We start from the raw sequence: 20,573 nt of genomic DNA on the forward strand, positions 1-20,573 counted from the left end.
AGTGAAATTGAGCTTGTAGTCCAAGAAAATAATGAAATTGTCCCAAATCTTTCATCTTGAATTCTTTGTTCAGAGCTTCAAGGAGTTTACTGATGAGTTTGTTGTTGCTTCCTGTGAGAGCGTTGTCATCCACATAAAGAAGAAGAAGCATTATGTCTCCATTTCGCCGGTAAATGAACAAAGAAGGGTCTCTTAAGCTGCAGATAAACCCAAAATTCAACAAGAAGTCACTGAACCTATTGAACCAAGCTCTTGGAGCTTGTTTCAGTCCATAGATGGCTTTGTTTAATTTGCACACATAGCCTGGTTTCTCTCGGTTGATGAAGCCAGGGGGTTGATACATATACACCGTTTCAGTAAGATCACCATAGAGAAAAGCATGCTTAACATCCAGTTGTTTTATGTCCCACTTGTTCACAATAGCTAGATGAAGAATGGCTCTGATTGTTGGCGACTTAACCACAGGACTGTAGGTGTCTAGATAGTCAATTCCCTCTTCTTGATCATAACCCTTTACCACAAGTCGAGATCTTAGACATTTTAATGTGCCATCAGCATTGAGTTTGACCCTGAATATCCATCTGCATCCAAGGATATATCAGGTTGATATGGTACCAAGGTGAACGTATCAGTCTGGTCAAAAGACACAATTTCTTCAGTCATCGCTCCATTCCATCCAGGGTGTTTGAGAGCTTCAGTAACGGTTCTAGGAGTAGTTGGGGTAGAAGTGACTGTGAATAGAACATAACGTGGATTCGGTTTAGTGATCCCCACTTTTGATCTGGTTATCATAGGATGTTGTGATTGAGAGACTGAAGCTTTGTGAGTTGGAGCTTGTGTTGTGGGGAGAACTGTCTGATCCGAGCCAGACAGATAGTTAGTTTCATCTGTTTGTTGAGAGTCCAAACCATTTCCTTCCTCAGTAGCTTGCGTAGAAGGTAAACACAATTGGCTTTCCAGGTCGTTCTCCAGACAGGTAGGAGGAAGAGTACCAAATTGTACTGATGTTCTGTTTCCAAGACTTGTCACTGAAGTCTCAGGAACAGTGATGACAGGAGAAGCACTTGCGCTAGGTATGTTCGGAATTGGAGTGACTCTTAAGTAAGAATCTGATGTAATCTGATGAGGAGTCGAAGATCTCTGAAAACCATCTGAAACTGACGTCTCTGGAGTTATTTTGGGAGACATGAAGCTTTGTAGCCAGGCTGACATCAGAGGAGTAGGATGTTGTTGTTGTATATGAATGTAAGTAGAAGCGAATGGGAACTTCTGTTCATCAAACAGAACATGTCTATTGATGTAAACCCTCCCAGTTGGAGGATGAAGACATCTATATCCATTATACTTTTCGTTGTATCCCATAAACACATTGTAGAGATTTGGGATCAAGCTTATTTGACGCATAAGGACGCAGTGAAGGGTAACATGCACTGCCAAAGGTTCTAAGTGCTGAATACTCTGGTCTTTTATCAAACAAAATCTCGTAGGGACTTTTGTTGTCAGCGAGTGTTGAGAAAGGCAATAGATTTTCCAGGAAACATGAAGTGAAAAACGCTTCCACCCAAAATCTTTGAGGAACTTTCCCTTCAAACAGCATGGACAATCCAAGTTCAGTGATGTGTCTGTGTTTTCTTTCCGCAATGCCGTTTTGTTGGGGCGTATGAGGACATGAGACTAGTTGCTTGATCCCGTGAGAAGAGAGGTGAGCTACGAAGCTGTTGCTGACAAATTCACCACCTCCGTCACATTGGAACATTACAATCTTCTTATCTAACTGTTTCTCAACTAAGGTTTGCCAGATTTTGAAGATTTGGAGAAAATCAGACTTCTGTCTCATAGGATAAAACCAACTGTATCTTGAGAAATTGTCTATGAAGATAACATAATATTTGAAACCTTGGACAGAGGTGACAGGAGAGGGACCCCAGAGATCACAATGAACTCTCTCTAGAGGTCTACTAGACACAAACAAAGAACTAGAAAAAGGTAGTTTAGAGCTTTTCCCAAGTTGACATGAGTCACAGATCTTGGACATGCTTTTATTGACACTGATAGCCTGAAGACGAGACAGAGTTTGAAGAACCTCAGCACTTGGATGACCCAATCTTCTGTGCTACACTTCAGAGCTTACTGCCACTTGCCTCACTGTGTAGAAAGCTGTGAAGGTTGAGTTGTCCAGTACATATAGATCTTTAAGTCTGCTTCCTTGAGTCAGGATTTGCTTGGTGAGCTTGTCCTTAACATACACACCATCACAATCAAAGGTGAACTCACAAGGAAAGTCAACAGGAAGCTTGGACACTGAGAGTAAAGACTTGGCAATGTTTGGACATACTAGAACATCTTTGAGGGTGATAATACCTGAAGAGGTTTGCAGAGGAACAGAACCAACGTGTGTGATGGGAAGAAAGTTCCCATCAGCCACCATCACCGAGTCATTACCATGATAAAGTTGTGTAGTCTGAAGATTTTGGTGAGAGTTTGTGACATGCACAGATGCAGCAGTGTCTGGATACCATTCTGTCCCATTGTAGGCTTGTTGGCTTGCTTCAGAGGGGTCTTTTGAGACATGTAATGCTGCCATGGCTGAGGGTAGATCAGTACTCTGGTATGATATATCAAAGCGTTTGTAGCACTTCAAAGCGTTGTGTCCAAAGCGACCACAAATTTGACAGGTTGGTCGACTCGAGGCATCACTCTGATGATTATTGCCAGAGGCTGAGCTTTGTTGATAGAACCCACGACCCCTTGTAGAATATCCTCTACCTCTGCTAGAGTTAAACCTTCTGTTGTTGCCCCCTCGACCTCTGTACTGAGTGAAGTGAGGAAGTTGTTGAGAATAGTTTGTGTTTAGAGGATAGGCTTGATCAGGAGCAGAGACATGAAACGCCAGATGAGGAGATACTGAGGTCTGAGAACCTTCATAGGACTTGATTCTGTCTTCATAACCAGTAAGGTGTGGTACTATGTCTTCAAAAGTAGGAGCTAGAGGAGAATCCATAGCACCCACTACACTGGTCTTTATGGGTTCATATTCTTGACCGAGACCTTGTAAAGCAGAAAGTGAAAGAGCAACAAGATCAAAGAGATCGCCTAAAACCCTAGATCTAGCCGCTTGGTCTGTCCAATGGTCCCTCCAGCGCCTTCGTGTATTTCGGCCATAACCCCGACCGTTTCTTCACCATGGATACATTTGAGGAGTACTTTACTCGCAGTCCATCGATGGAGTTCGTTGTCTAGGATAACATAATGGGCACTGCGTGTTTTTAGTCGGCGGGCTGCCCATTTCTCGGTTGGAAGTTCCCCCTTTGAGAGATAGTCGATGAACTCAGTTCGCCAGTCGGGGCCGAATTCATCGGTAACGAGCGTGTCGGCTTCGGTGACTGGGGAATGACAATGGTTTGGTCGATCGAGATATCGATGCTCGGCTTCTCAATGCGGTGTATTGGAATGGTTCGTTTAACTTGGTCCCGAAGCTTGCTTCCAAGGGCTGCATGGGCGTCGGCGCAGACGTTTTCTCCACTGGGAACTTTGACGAGTTCGAAGAATTCAAACTCTGCAGCTAAGCCATGTACTATCTTGAGGTAGGCGTCCATCCGATCGTTGCGGGCGTCGTAATCGCCATTAAACTGACTGGCGACTAACTGTGAGTCGCAGTAGGCGCTTAGGCGTTTGGCCTTGACAGCTTTTGCTAAGCGGAGACCAGCGATCAAAGATTCGTATTCTGCTTCGTTGTTCGAGGCTGGAAAGCTGAAGCTAAAAGACTGTCTGATCAGTTCACCGGTCGGGGATTGTAGTTGAACTCCGGCACCTGCGCCCCTGTTAGTCGAAGATCCGTAGACATGCAGTGTCCAGTTTGGGTCTGGGGCCAATTCGATTAAGAAGTCTGTAAGAACCTGAGATTTCGCTGTGGTTATGTTCTTGTAAGTGATATCAAGCTCACCGAGTTCGAAAGCCCACTTCGTTAGTCTTCCAGACCTGTTTGTATTTTGAAGTATTGTTCGGAGGGGCTGGTCGGTTAATACTTCCACCGAATGTGACTGAAAGTAAGGGCGAAGCTTTCTCGCTGCTTCGACGACCGCCAGTGCCATCTTCTCCAGAGTTGGGTATCGCGTTTCTGGTCCGGTCATGCACCTGCTTGTATAGAAGATTGGATTTTGCTCACCACGGTCCTCTTTTATTAGAACGCTGCTGACTGCTGCTTGTGACACTGCGACGTAAAGAGATAGAACGTCGCCGATATCTGGCTTGAAGAGAACGGGTGGTGTTGTCAGATAATGCTTGAGTTGGGTAAATGCCTCCTCGCATTTCTCATCCCATATAAACCTTTTGTTACCTCGCAGGAGATCGTAGAATGGCAAGCATTTGTCGGTGGATCTAGAGATGAACCGGTTGAGTGCAGCTATCCTACCCGTAAGCCGTTGTACTTCTCTACTGTTTTTGGGCTTGGGAGGTTCAGGACCGCGGAGATCTGCTTCGGGTTGGCTTTGATTCCCCGCTGCGTGACTATGTATCCAAGGAACTCGCCTGACGAAACCCCGAACGTGCACTTTGCTGGGTTCAGTTTCATGCCGTATTTGTTGAGTTTCGAAGCAATCTTGCAAGTGACAAAGGTGATCAGCGGCGTGTAGCGACTTGACAAGCATATCATCGATGTATACTTCCATGGTGATGCCCAGCTTGTCTGCGAACATTTTGTTCACAAGCCGTTGATAGGTTGCTCCTGCGTTCTTCAAACCGAACGGCATAACCTTATAGCAGTAGGTTCCTCTATCCGTGATAAATGCCGTTTTTTCGCGATCGTCGGGGTGCATCATGATTTGGTTGTACCCAGAGAAAGCGTCCATGAAGGTGAGCATCTCGTTTCCAGCCGTGGACTCGACTAAACGGTCGATGTTGGGAAGAGGATAGCTGTCCTTTGGGCAGGCTTTATTTAAGTCTGTGAAGTCGATGCAGACGGGCCACTTCCCGTTCTTCTTTTTGACGACTACTGGATTTGTTAACCACTCAGGGTAGCGCACCTCAGCAATTGAGCCAGCGCCGAGCAACCGGTCGACCTCTTCGTTTACAGCCTTTGACCTATCGGGACCGAGCTTGCGTCTCTTCTGTTTGATAGGCTTGACTGTCAGATCGACGTTTAGTTCGTGAGTTGTTATGGCCGGATCAATTCCTTTCATGTCTGACATGGACCACGCGAATGAGGACACATTCGCCTTGAGAAAGTTGAGAACTGGCCGCTGCATGTCTTCAGACAGATACACACCAATCCTTGCGGTCCGGCTTGGATCGGTATCGTCAATAGGTAACTCGAGAACTTCGTCTTCCTGGGAGCAGGCTTTATAGGTTGGAGGCTTGTGTGGTTTTTCTTGTGAGCCCATCTTTGTGAAGCTCGTTTCTGCTTTCAGATTGTCCAAGCCCACTCCTTCAGCTACTGTTTCAGATCTAGTCTATTTGTTCTTTCACTCGGGAAAAACGAACTACGAATGGCTTGATCCTCAACCGAGGTACATAGGCAGCCTTAACCGGTCCAGCTGTAACAAAACCAAAGTCAAAATCTTGTTCTTTGTTTCGACTCCGATCGAGTAAATACCGATTGTCGAACCCAACTGCTCTCGTACCTCCAGCAGGAGGTACGCGGACACTCACGTTCCATCTCCTAGCTATGTCCTGATCAGACACTTAGCCTAAGGACCCAATGGTCGCAGGTCACCTATGCCCAAAGAGCATTCACCGACCAAACGGAGTGAATCTTTAACCTTTTCTCGACTAAAGGCGTAACGGATTAGCTACCCATTTACTCGATAGTCTTTGAGAAAACGGACAAAAGAACCTTCTAATCTTAGATTCAGCTTCTTGTTTTCAAAGTAGAAAAATGCATCTAGACGTTATCTCAATCGAAACACGACAAGAACTGAACATAGTTCCTTAGCGGGTTGTGTCGCTATCTATTTGCAAAAGCCAAAAGCCAAAGGTGAAGAATCTATTGTTTCTAGTCGAACATATCGCGAGACTCTAAAGATAACTGAAATTTACTTAGACAAGTTGCAAATACAGATAATGAACACAACAACCCGTAAAATCTAAAAGTCTGCTTGAAAACAGTGACTTACATATAAAATAAAAATACGTCCAGTGATACAACAACAGGGTCTATCAAGACCACAAACCCAAAAAAGAAAGCCAAAAAAATACAAAAGAGACACAAGCAAAGCGTCAAGGCGCAGAATCTTGACCGACCTCCTCTGGCATCCCAAGAGCAGAAGGACCGACTGGGTCTTCAGTAGCGGCAGCAGTCGGGTCTTCCTCGATAGGCTGTGACGGTGACGTCTCCTTGACTCTATCGTCTTCCTCTTCTCTGTCTTCTCGTCCTTCAGAAGAAGAATCCGAGACGAGGACAGGATCCTCGATGCCCACGTTCTCGGTCTCTTCCTCTCGAACCGGAGTGTTGCCTATCCCAAAGTTGTCCTTTCCGGGGACCTCCTCCAGGTTCTTGTTCTCTGGATGCTCTCCAAGGTCCCCTCCTTCCGGAACCTCAACGTGCTCAGCGGGGACCGACGTCACATCAACCAATGGCTCTTCTGTTGGCTCCCCGGTAATCTCGAGCGAGGTAATAATCTGAGAAGCCGTCTCCGGTCTGATCAAATTTACGTTCAAACCATAAGGATCAAACGACCCTCTAAACCTGTACTCGACGAAGCGAGAAGGGAGTCCCAGCGGAGAAAGAGTGAGGTCGCTATCAGATAGCGGACCAACACAAAGTTTTGTAGCCTCCGCCTCGTAGATTTTCTCCTGCTCAGCGAAGATGTCGATCATCTCTTGCGGGATCTCCGTCCCGCTTGCCCTTATCATCTTGAGGCACTTCTTCGTTCCCGAAGCCTCCGTACAGGTTCTTCGCTTTCCCAAGGGCCTCCAAGCGAGTAAAGTGGTCGCGCACGCGAACAAAGCAGTGATTGGCCTTATCAATCATGGCGGCTTCGACTCTTTCTCTCTCACGAGTAACCTCCAAACTCCGAGAGTCCCTCAAGCGCTGCCTTTCTCTGATCAACTTCTCTACCGCAGCATCCCTCTCTTCGAGTAGCTCGGCCTTCTCCTTCTCTAGGTTAATGGTCGCTTGCTCCAGATGAGTGTTCTCTCGGGTAAGCTCTTTCCTCGCCGCTCCGGCAGATTTGAGCTTACCCTCCAGCTCTTCGAACTTCACTCGAAGAATGTCTTTCTCCTTCGCAGCCCTCTCATTAGCCTTCTTATGCTCCTCTCTTACTCTCTCGATGGCCTTCAACCTCGACTGGGCAAGCTTCTCCGAAGACCCCAACTGGATCACTGCTTCAGAGCACTGTCATACTTCTCAACGAGTAAGTTCATGCTCCCGTCACTCTGCAGAACGACAAACACAGATCACGTGAGATGGATGAGCCCGATAAATCAAAGAAGGAAATAAAAGGAGAAAGCTAACCGCAGTTACCCGTGCTCTAGAGGAAGCAGCATCGATGTACTCGCTCTTGAAGTAAAGGTCTTCCAACTGCAGCATCTCCTTCGTCCCACCGTGAACCTAAGAGGATTAAGGATTAGGGGAGTTGTCTGATCGTAGGAAAACTCGGCGCGATCAGGGAACTCGATCCTCCCCCTCTTCACGATAGAACCTTCAGAACGAGAGCTTTTTCTCGCAGACGGATCAGGAGCAGACCTCTCGCTCGTAACAGGATCACTCCCTTGCGTTGAGACCTTTCTCTTCTCTGGAGGGGTTTCAGGAGAAACGCCATCTCTCGTGACGACTTCGACTAGGGCCGCCTCCACATCAGAAGGACGCGGCTCTGCTTTGATGGACCTCTTCTTCTTTCTGGGACAATCCTCAGACACCCCCTCGGACGGGTTTATCTCGACAGGATCCTCTGCAGCGCCGTCTCGCTCTACTGCCGGCGCCTCTTCGTGATCAACAGAGGAAGTAGCCCCTTCGTAAGGCCTCTTCCTTCCTCCTTTTTCCTTCATTGCCTCCAAACCCTCAGAGGTTTCATCGAGAGAAGCGATACTTCAAGAGGAAGCTCTTCGGTTACTCTCCTCTTGGATTTCCTACTCTTTTTCTTCTTCTTTTTGGGACTCGAGGTAGGAGGCTCCGCCCCAATGCCCTCGTCAACTAAATCGGGTGCTCCTTCCTTGGAAGCCCGGTCACCGTCAGAGCTGGTCGACGCTTGCACGTTAGCGGGAGTTGACTTCTTCGAAAGCAATTGCAGTTTCCCCTTCAATAACGCGCTCAGATCAGGAACTCCGTCCATTTTTCTAGCTTCGTCTAGTAGCTTCTGCTGTTTTTGAGTAAAAAGGGACAGGCGTCGTTACGGGGCCCGAGTACAACGGGAAGTCTCGACTCCCAATCAACTGCAAAAGAGAGAGGAGGAGACTAAATGGTCAACAAAAACATAGGGACGGCGCAGATAAGTTGTTGATAAAAAACTTCTCGGTGAAAGACCAACGAACTCACCTCTGGCAATCTGAGCTTCTTGGCGGCTTATCAACTCTCGACTAAGATCGGGCCAACGGAGATGGCTGTGAGCCGCGATTGCCCGGGCACTCTCGAAGAATTTCTCCGGGTATGCGATCGTATTAGGATGGCGAACTACAACAACAAGAAACACGCGATTAAGAATACCCGAATAGGACATGACAACAACAAAAAATATCTACCGAGCGTTTTGTTCCATAGCACGCGATAGTCGTCCCCAGGAGGTTCCGAGAAGGCATGCTCGTCGGACTTGATATAAAAATATGAGTGATGCCAGTCTTTCGTCTTGTTCGGATGCCCAGCCAAGACGTTGTAGCTCGAACGCATCTCCACTGAGAATATCCCATGCGGCTCCGCCTTCGTGAAAGTTAACTCTTTGAACACTCTCACGCTCATTGAGACGTTTATATCCGCTGCCATCACCATCAGCATAACCGCAATGCGCAGCGACCCATTGAGCAACTGACAGATTGCGATGTCCCGACGAAATGCGTAAGACGTGATCAGTCGGGGAATCGGAAACCAGAGTTTCGTGTGGTCCCCAAAATAAGATTCGTAGACACACTGGTAGCCAATTGGAGGCGACCAAGGACGTTGCCCCTTTGAAGGAATAATGTATGTAACGGCGGCGCCTCTACTTCGCCTCAACAAATCCCGCACCGTCTTGTGAAAGGAGCAAGAATCGAAGACATTCCCCCATGACTGAGCTTGCGGGTCACGAAGTAATTCAGGCGGGAGTGGAGAGAGTTCCTCGAAGATCCCGCCAGGATGATAGATCGTGGGACGGCAGTCTACCTGGTCGAAAGGAATCCCCTGACGAGCTCGTCTCTAATGTCTCGAGGTTTGGCTGGACGCGTCAGAACCACTACCGCTCACGTCGCAGCTCCCGACTTCAACGCGATCCACGCCTTCATCACGAATCATCCTATGAGCATCAGCGACCAAAGGACGTTGAGATAGGGTCATGTTTTCTATATCTCGGAGAGCATCGCGATGAATCAAGTCGAAGCCGTCCAGTGGGCTGTCAGTTGCAGACGCATCTCTGGTCGGACTTGGAGAATCCGCGATTCCCTTCCCTTTTTCTTCTCGATACAGTTGACATTCTAGAGGCATGTTCCTTAATGTAGGGGACGACTACAACCGCCGAAGGATACTAACGAGTCTATGCAAGAGAAAACCTATCTAGAGAGAGAAAGTAAATGTAGAAAGAAGGGAGAGAAAACGGATACCTGAATCTGCAGAGAAGAATGACGGAAGCGAAGGAGAGAGGTCTATTTATAGCAAAAACGAAGGCACGTTTTTCGAGTGCAATCATTAGGTCTATGAAGGCCTAAATGGGCCTCAAAGGCCGCCTGAATATCCAGGAACTTACTCGCGACGGTCCAACTTCTCGCTGGAACCGGTTTTCGATCAAGAACTCAGACCGGAATCAATTCCCTATCTCTATTTAAACTGGTCTCCAGTTAACCAACAAAACCGATCCCCGTCTTTTCACCCAAAATAATCTGTCACCCGAGTAAACTGTATCTCATTGTAAATACTGAGAGGCGAAAGCACGCGTCGACGACTAAACGCTACTCGGAGCGACTAAAAATACACGCTGACGACTAAAACGGGAAGTATTACCCCTTGCATCAGAGCATGCTATCCGAATGAACCTGGCCCACAAATTCACTAAGACTGCCACGCCGTTCACAAGTGAACTGGGGGGACTTATTGTAGGAGATGGATTACATCCCTCCGCAAGGCCCATCGAATAACATGCCCTAATCCAGTGAGTCGGATTTGTCCGGTCGGCTCGGCAGCTAAACACGAGAACTCGACTTTAGAGTACTTTTAGCCGGTCGACCAAGCCGACCAAAAGTACCCGGCTTTAAGGAAATTCTGCCCGGGCCCGTGTACGCGGCCTTTCGCATCAAAGCCCAAAGAAGCACGAACTTAGGGCATCAAGGGCAGAAGACCTATAAAAAGGGGAGAGGAAGCAACAAGAAAGGGGGAGGGATCATTGGACAGACCAAGCGGCTAGATCTAGGGTTTTAGGCGATCTCTTTGATCTTGTTGCTCTTTCACTTTCCGGTCACTCTTGTAACCCTTCAGTTCAAATCTAATAAAACGTCTTTAGTCATCTCATTTTTGACTTCTTTGATTCTAGTCGACTGAATCTCGTTCAAACAACGATGGATTTAGTAGTTGAAACAAAACCAAAAGAATATGGGACAAGATTTTTCCGATAATTTGATACTGAAATCACATATTTTTACTATATTTTTACTTCCGATTTAGTTAGAATGTTACAATATACATTATTCATTTGTTTATACTTTGGTGTATAATATAAGGCCATTAAGTAGTGATTAAACCAAACGTAAAAATGCATTAATGTCGTTTGTCAGCTTTTCCCTATTTATAAAGCGTTGTGTTCCAATCATATGACGGATCTATTAGCAAAACAAGCTTGCTTACATGTACTAAACTGAAGTTTCGATATGAGATTAAAAGCGTTGCGACATCCCACAAAAAAAAAAAGATGTTCCTCTAGCCTTATGTACATTGTTCCAATAATAATGGTTCTTTATGTTCACAAGCTTAGTGTGAACTTACCAAATTCTATATAGGTAAGATATATAGATATAAAATAGTGGATGTTATCAAAATCTGTTACATTGCATCTTTAAAAATGCTCACGCTACGCAACATCAACCTGTCGTGTCAAAGTAACATATATCAATATTTGAAATAAGCTAGTCAACCAAATCATTCACGAAAGCTAGTCAACCAAATCATTAGTATTGTAACATGTAAAGATCGCACACGTTGCTATGCTCAGTAATAATGTATTCACTCGAAGAACAATAAAATTGATATGAAATTTTTCAATCTTAAGTGTTTGTTTTGCAATGTGTCGCACTTGCCTCTCTTCTATGGGCATGTTCGTTTCTCCATCCGGATGAGCCATCTGGATGGAGATGAGAGTTATGTACGTTTAGATACTAAAATTGCAACTCATCCAGATGGATTATCTGGACTACTTTAAAAAATTTAGATTTAATTTTAAAATTCAGCAGGCTGATCCAAATTGAACCATCTGGATGAAGATGGTTCTGTCAGAATGATATAATGTCTATTATACTTTTGATGTAAAATTACAAACCTAAATATAATGTCATTTTGTCACATATGAAAAATGAAAAAACCACAAAAACGCGTTTTCCTGTTAAAACCTAAAACGCATTTCCCTGTTAAAACCTAAAACGCATTTTTCCATCAAAACCATAAAAACTCATTTTTCCGCAAAAATTGCAAGAATACACTTTTCCACCAAAATTGCAAAAACGCGTTTTTTCGCCCAAACCGCAAAACTTTCCCGTCAAATCGTAAAACATGTTTTTCCGCTAGTTTTCCCGCTAAAACTGCAAAATCTCGTTTTCTCGCTAAAACCAAAAATCGTGTTTTCCTGCCAAACCCGAATTTTTTTTGTTTTCTTGCCAAAACCGAAATTGTATTTTCCTGCTAAAACAAAAAAATCTCGTTTTCCGCCAAAACCGAAGTTACAGTCAGTTTATTATTAATACTTCTTTTAGTTTGAAACTTTAAAGTTTTTTTAAATACATGTTTATCAATCTTTTTTTTATTAGAATTTATTATTGTAGTAATTTTTTTAATACAAATCAAAATAAAAAAAAATTAAATTATATGAAATAATTTATGAATGTCAAAATGCTAATTTTAAAATAATTCTAATGTAAATATATTAGACTAAATAATTAAAGGTAATAAATTTAAAATTAATATCAAACATATGATTAAATCAAAAGAAGTGTATTTTAGTAATTTGTTTACCAAACTATTCTGGGTGGAAATGAAAATAAATAAACAAGCACAAGATCCATCTAGATGAATCATCTAGATGAGTTATCTGGATGGACAAACAAACAGTTTTAAACAATCTGAATGAATCATCTTGATAGATCATACAAATTGATCAATCTGGATGGAGATGAGAGATGGTGAAACGAACAGCTCATATCTCGATTTTCCTTTGCAGTTTTCAACATAACAAACACGATGTTGAAGACCTAATTAAACAAAAGAAAAACAATGTTGTAGACTGTAATAAGTTATATTTTAAAACAGTATATTTTAGTAGATGTAAAATTTGTCTTGAAAACTTTTTCACTTCATAGAAGTTTGATTATCTCTTTTGCCTTCTTTTATATATCTAAGTTTACAGATTTGTTTTTAGATATTTTTTTAGCTTATAAATTTGAATCTCATAAGCATACTTCTTTCAGCAGATAAATTTGATGACAAAATCTATAAACATAAGTTCATAAGAAAAATTAATATTTTCGTTTTATTTTATTATATATCTTTGGCAAATCAGTTTAAATAAAGAACCAAGAGAAAAAATTAAAAGACTAAAAGGTGAGGAAAGGGAAGAGAAAGAAAAGGACAGTAATGGGGAAGGCTTATCTTAGAGAAGGTGCATTTTGCCACACCAATCTTTCTTTGTCACTGTTAGTCAACTTCGCACCTCTGTTTCCTCCCTTCAAATTTTCATTTTCATTAAGATTTGACATTGATCATATGTATGTACTTGACATGAACTAGTGCTTTCAATTAAAGAAATTCGTATGGGTATAATTAACACATACATGTATGTATTACAGTTAGATGATAAATACATGAACATGAAAGTGAAATAAATAAAATGTTTTTAATTTCAAAGTTACTACGCATTTTTGCTTCCCGCTGACTTTCGAAATAAAAAGAGGTATCATTACGTTCAAAGCCTAACCTTGTTTTTAGCCTAACCCATTTTACCTGTTTTGGAAAGTTACTTCTTCATCCTGTTCTTAATTTTGGCCTTAAGGTCTTCCTATATCTAGCATAATATCTATGTCGATATATACGTCCACCCATTTATAGATAAGTGTAATTTCATCGAGGTCAAGGATCATTTTTTGTGTGGCTACTATACCATTTAATTATCTGACAAATTGAAAAACAATATTATATGATAAAAATAATTTCTAAGGTAAACGAAAACATAGAAAACAAAAATCGAAATAACAAGTTAAGAGACAACTCTTTCTCTTATCAAAAAAACTCCTATAAAAAAAACTCTTTCTGAGTGTTAGGAAGGGCTTGTTCTCATAGGTTAAATTACATCAAAGTTGAGGTCGGGTAGCACTGGATCCAAAAAAGTGATCATGTGTGATACTAGATGATTTTGTATATAAGTGTGGTTGAATTCCATAGGGTGAAAATCATGTACTCCCAGTTTGTGATTAATATAAAATTGATGTTTAAGCCCAAAAAAAATTGAGAAAATTGCCAAAACGGAACAAAAAACAACATAGTTATCCCTATGATATAAAATCATATTTGTCCATTTATTCTCTCTTTTACCCTTTCCATTTCTGAAATTTAATGAAATAAATAGTTTTATGAATCCAAAAAAATATTAAAAATATAAACAATTAATAAAACACCTATATACACAAACACATTTTTTTTTTGGTTAAAAAACTTGATAAATAAAATTTTAAAATTATGTTCCACTAAAAGTAGAATTCGTCTTCTACAGAAAATGGATTAGTAGAAAACGAATTCTAGAATAAACAAGTTCATCTACTTTTTTTAGAAGAAACAATCTAAAAATGATTAAAATTCTAAATATGGAGAATACAAATTCTACTAATTGTAAAAATCGCTACTTTTCTTTTGAATGCAGTTTCTACTTTTATGAAGTATTCTAAAATTTCAGGTATGCGAAATCTAAACTTGACACGAACGTCTACAAAAAGTAGAAATTGTATTCAGAATTTTTGTCATGGTTCTACATAATGTAGAAGGTGCTTTCTACGGATAAAAAATCAGTTTTTCCGAAAATTAAAGAAGTTTCAGTTAAGAAAATATTCTAAAAATATTTCAATTTCCTAAAACGTGTCCTGATCGATTTTCTTTGTCAAAAATATCAAAAAAAAAACGATTTTGGCTTTTCTTCTTCATCAATCTATGATTTTTCTATAGTTTGTCTTGTGATTTTCAAAAACTTTTGTTCTATGATGCATATTTATACAATATGTGGTGTTTGGGAATTTAGTGTAAGCACATGATGGTTTTTTTGGCTGATGATAAATGGGGTAGGCTACTGTTATTGGAATCAAGTTCTACCTTAGAGAATTTTAAAAGAATAGTTTTGGAGGATTTTAGAAACCAAATGCAATTAGGTTATGGGATATTTTTGATATGTGACGTGTCTTCTTTTTTTAGATTGTTTTTACATTTTTTCTTTTTTAAAACATTATGGGATTACCTTATTTTTTTAATTTTTTTCCATTAAAATTTTTAAAAATGGTTTTAATTTATGTTTAGTTTGATTAAGGAAAGATTAGTTTTGGCATTATGAAAAATATTATACATTAGGGACAATTTAGTGATGGTTTTATACCATAGGGACGATTATGTTGTTTTTTTGTTCCGTTTTGGCAATTTTCCCAAAAAAATTCAAAGTTTCAAAGTTTACATGAATGGGTAGATGAAACGACTGAGTAAAGATACAATAGAGAATATGTGAAAATGGTGGAGAAGCTATTGTGCTTGTTGACCTTTTTTCCTTTCCAAAAGATTGGACAAACGCATAAGAACACATGCACGAGTCTTAATTAGTAAATTTAAAAAAATAAGAAAACAACATGATGGGATCACTTAAAAACATCTAAATCACACCGTCCTATTCTTTGATTTGTCATGAACACACTTTTCTTTCAACCAAGAAGAGTAACCCTACACATTTCATTTCTTTTGATCATAAACTCTTTGTGCACTCATTGCCTACATTTATGCTATTATCATTGCTTTCTATAGGCATGGACTATATAATTTGCATATTGCCATTAATATTTGTACAAAAATAACTTATCGCGTTTTGTAGTCCCGGACCCGCTGATCACTTTTTTATTAAGAGTTCACTCAAGTAATGCGGTACTGTAGATTCGATCGAAATCAGGAATTATGTGGACTTGCATGTGGTATAGCCACTAGACTAATATTCCATTGGACAAAGAATACACGCTGTAGGCCAAACAAAAAGAACATGAAACATACTTATATAATTATATTATATGTACAACATATTACATATTACATATTACATAGCTAACACTTACATTTTTGTAGTAATACTATGAAAAGATTTTACAGTATACGTTATCCATGACTCTTTTCTTTCTACAAGTGAATTCAAAATTCAAGGTTCAGCATGCTATGCTGGTGTTTAACATAATTTAATCAAATATTAATAATCAGAAAAGTAAAAACTCAGGTAACATAGCTAATCATTTTTTTTCTTACAAGAATTAAGCATAAATGGCGATACACTTATTTCCTACGTAAATCACCATTTAACTTTAACACTTGATGTAAGTGTTTAAAAAAAAACAAAAAAAAAACTTTAACACTAGATGATAACCCGCGCATACGCGCAAGGTGAGTTTTTATAATAATGTTTGTTTATGAAATGATTTTAACATTTTGCAACACTACAATTTTTATCGATTATAAAATGATGAATACAAATGTTGGTCTCTAAAATATATCATCGTTGTTGAAGAGTTAAAGTATTACATCTCATTTTATTTTTTTTTAAGACTTCATATGCACAAAAAGAAATTAAGTTTTGTGGCTGACACAAATCACCAAAACCAAATAGGCAACATCGATTGTATAATAACGAAAAGGGATTAGGTTTTCTGCTCTCGATTTGTTTATTATTGACTCACCATAAGTAATTTCATTTTTTTTACCTCTATAGAATTGTGTTTTCGTTCTCGTCTTTGTTTCATTGATATGAGTTAAGTTTATTTTTTAACTTCTTTTATGCATATCTAAGAATTACATAAGTGTCAATTAAAAAAATGGACATCTGTAAAAATTAGTTCCACTCCATATACATATCTAAGAATTAAAATTTTGACAAAAAATCATTGGCAAACTATATTAACAGGTTAATGTTCAAATCTAATATATCAAATTGTTATAGAATATAAGTGCAGACTCGAAATATAAATGTTTGTCTAGTATATATTCACCAGCTCGGTCTTAAAATCATCTAATTACAACAACAAAACAAATTACTTATTTCATCAGTTCGGGTAATATCTGAATCCGAACGGGTAATATCCGAACCCGAATGGATATCCAAAGATAACCAAACATAAGTATAGTTAACTCTATATTTCTAGTTTATTTCTCTCATTTTATTCAAAATATTTATATTAATGATTCTTATTGCTCAAAATTAGATAATATACATATAATTATGAATAAAATCATTTGCTACTCACTTAAAATACATATCAAGTTCTTGTTTCTTGTATTAACAAAAGTTGCATCTAAAATTTCAAAACAACAACTAAATTAGTGTCTTTCTTTTTTAAAAGTTTTATCTCCAAACCTATTAAAAGTTTAATTTTTTTAAAATAAAAAAAAAAGTTAAGTTAAAATATATTTTAAATACAAAAACTTAAACAATAAATAATTTATTTATTTTCTTCAAAATTTAAATATGTACCCGACCCAAATATCTGAATTCGAACATAAAATACCCAAATCGGAACATAAAATACTTGAACCCGACTCAAAGTGTAGAAATACCCGAACGGGTTCTATACCTTTATACTGAAATATCCGATACAAACCCGAACGTGTATCTGAACGCCCACTCGTATGATATATGATCATTTGTATCTTGTTTGAACAAAAAAAAAAAGTTAAACCATTGATCACAATTTTTTTAATGTGAGACTTTTACCATTTTTAATAATTTATAGTCGTTTTAAAAAATTCAAAACATAACATATAAGAAAAAATCTAATTATTTTTATTATATGCTTAATGTGATTGTTTAATTTTTTAATAGTATAAAATTAAACAAAAAAAAGAGAGGTTAGAATTTTTTATCAAATATGTATTATTCATAATCATTAATTATTATATATATGTTAACCATATTAGGTAATTCTGTAGTTTTTATTTAAGAAAAGAAAAAACATTATTTTGTACACTATTAATTAATTTGATAGTTAGTTTAATAAAAAACATAGTATATGTTTATATGGACCAAGTTATTTTTCTAACAATTTTAAGAATTATTCTCGTGATGACACGTGGCTAAGAAAACATGTTGTAATGTTGCATGATTAATATATAGTAGATATGTGATCAGCTATGAGAAATTTGTGTGCTATTAGAGATTATATCGTTTAAAAACTTTAGGGAAAATTGCCAAAACAGAATAAAAAAACAGAATGGTTGTCCCTATGGTATAAATTCAATCTAAAGTTGTCCCTATAGTATAACTTTCTTCATAATACCTAAACTAACCTTAAACTAATCCCAAATTGTATTTAAAAAATATGGAAATCAATTTGTAAAAATGGTTGCCGAATAAAAAAGAAAAACAAAGGGAAAATTGGAAAATGGATTAAAACCATTCTGTTTTTTTTTCCCGTAACCCTAATAAAGAAAACAATCTCTCCGCCTCTCTATACGGCGACGACGAAGGCGATTCTGTCTTCTCCGGTGAAATCAACGGCGACTGCAGACGCCACCGGTGGAACCCGTTTCTTTTCCCCTACCGGTGGAACCCTTTGTCTTCTCCTACATATTGAAGGTAAACACCAACGTTCTCCATCCAATTTCAATCATAAAGTTTGTTTCTTTCTCCTTCTTGTTCTAATACTTTTCTCTGGATCTCTGGATATCTCGACAAACAAAGGCGATTTCGGAACTTCTCTTGGTCATTGGTGAAATCGAGTTTGTCTTCAACCTCCCCGCCTCTCTCTTTCTCCGACATTGCTAGCGCATAAGGTATGTTCTCAATACTTCATATGTCAAGTGGTTTGAGTTCTTCATTCGGGTTTGAAGCTAGCATTTCTCTCTTTCTTTATCCGGTTCTTTATTGCATTTCTCTGTGTTTGAGTTCTTCATTTGGGTTACTCTTTTTATATTCGTTTCTTAGGATTTTAAGTGTTGTTAACTGATTATATGAACAGATTTCGATTGTGAATTGGCTTACTTTGATTAACTGATTTCGTTTGTGAATTGATTTCGTTTATCATGGGCTGGTTTATTGATTGTGAATTGGCTTACTTTGATTAACAGATTTCTTGTGTTTGTCTCTGCTTCAATCAATTTCAGTCTTTAACTAGAATCAATTTTTTTTGTCTTTTCTAGATATGGAGTTAGAGCTACCTAAGCGAGTGTATGCAGAGGGTTTAGAACCTCAGGTGAAGAAGATCAATAACTGCTGCCGCATGGAACTTATCAGAGATCTGAAGAAAGCTATGCCTGCGGAGTACGATGATGTCAAGATAGATCCTGTTTTCAAACATATCATGGCGATTGCGGAAAATAACCTCAAGTTTTCGGGGAAATTGGTGGATAGCTTCTTGTGTAAGCAGCTGATTACCTCGAAGATGCATGAGAAGTGGTTTATATTTGCAAGGAAGCCTCTCCGGTTTTCGCTTCAGGAGTACCACACTGTGACAGGCCTCAAGATCTCGCGGGAAAGTAGCTGTGACGTAATTAAATGGAAAAGTGATGGCGGATTTTGGAGTGAACTACTAAGGACAGGTGGTAAGATCACCTTGCAGTCGATCAAAAAGGTGCATCTACAAGAAGTTCACAGCTGGTCTCGGCGTGATAGGATGAGGTTGATCTACTTGTGTGTGATAATGGGTGTGGTGATGGGGAGAGATGAGAAGGTGAACATCCCTCATATGTACATCAAGCTGGTGATGGATCTCGAGAAGCTTCGGAACTTCCATTGGGGTCTTCACTCCTACGACTTCTTACTGAGTTCCATTGAGAAGGTTAGGAAGAAGTTGGGTAAGAAGAACAGCTACATTTTCGAGGGGTTCTCCTATGCGTTCCAGATTTGGATTATGGAAGCAATTCCGGATTTTGGAGAAATATGTGGCAGCAAAGTCTCGGACAGTTTCTGCGGTCCAAGGTGTGGAAATTGGAAAGGAGTTGCAAAAGTTTCTTATGAAGACATCATTCAACTTGAGGAATCGTTTACTGAGAAGGTATGAATATTTATTGTATTCTTTTATATGGCTGTTGCATATTTTTTAAAGCTTATAATGTAATAATTGTTTTGTAGGGAGATTTGTTCTCGGTAATTTCAGTAAGTGGCAATGGTGATGTGTTGAGGGATGCTGATTATACAAGGAAGGATGAGATGGAAGATGAGCGTGTGGAGCTTCTTCTCGATAGGATTAAAAAGAACTTTGATTGGAGCAACACAGAATGGCCAGTTATAGAGGATGAAGAGACTGAGATGGAGGAAGCCGATACAGAGTCAGAAGCTGATAAGAGTGTGGATGCTACTGATATTGCAGCAGATGTGGAGACATCTTCGGTCCATGTTGCTGGAAGAGGCAAGAGAAAGATTCAGGATGAAGGAGCCGAGTCAAGAAAGAAGAAGTTGTTGTGTAAGCGAACAGCAGAAAAAAAACAGAGTATTGATCAAGAAACTAAGAGTTTCATTGAGGGTTTGGTCCACTCATCTATCAGTTCCTTGGGCGATATACTCAGAGCGCAAATGGCGAGTATGGAGAGCATGTTCAAAGAGAGGATCGGCAACATGGAGATCGAGGTTTCACAGCTCAGGGAAGCAATCAGTTTGAGGGCAGAAGGAAGCGTTCCTAAGAGCAAAATCGATGAAGCTGCGCCTAAGACCAAAACCGCTCAAGCTCCTGCAAAGAAAAAGGTCAATCAAGCTCAAGCTCAAGCTCCAGCAAAGGAAAAGGTACTTCCTAAAAGAAAGTGTAGAACTTGATGTTCTTGTATCTAGGATGCCGCGTAAGGGTGCTGGAACTAGTCTTTTGGAGTTAGGTTGTTTTTGGAACTAAACATTTTCACAGTGTAATATTATGTAAAACTTTCGGATATTGTAATAGGTTTATAAATGTGTAATATGCTTGAATGTTTGTGTAATGATAACTCCATGAATGTAATGCTTTCTTTGTGTTTTGATTGAAAGACTTCTTACATATATTTTTTTTTGGTT

At 39.5% G+C, this 20,573-nt stretch overlaps 1 protein-coding gene across 1 annotated transcript; it reads left to right on the forward strand.

Moving 5' to 3' along the window:
• The first annotated feature begins 17,777 nt into the window (after positions 1-17,777).
• Positions 17,778-20,556, forward strand: LOC106391950. Its single transcript, XM_013832703.3, has 4 exons — positions 17,778-18,170; positions 18,276-18,367; positions 18,734-19,587; positions 19,665-20,556. Exons 3-4 carry the CDS (start codon positions 18,736-18,738, stop codon positions 20,340-20,342), a joined length of 1,530 nt encoding a protein of 509 aa, XP_013688157.2. The 5' UTR covers positions 17,778-18,170; positions 18,276-18,367; positions 18,734-18,735; the 3' UTR covers positions 20,343-20,556.
• Positions 20,557-20,573: the final 17 nt, after the last annotated feature.

This window comes from Brassica napus, chromosome C2 (genome assembly GCF_020379485.1).
Source record: "Brassica napus cultivar Da-Ae chromosome C2, Da-Ae, whole genome shotgun sequence".
In the NCBI taxonomy this organism is placed as follows: Eukaryota; Viridiplantae; Streptophyta; class Magnoliopsida; order Brassicales; family Brassicaceae; genus Brassica; species Brassica napus.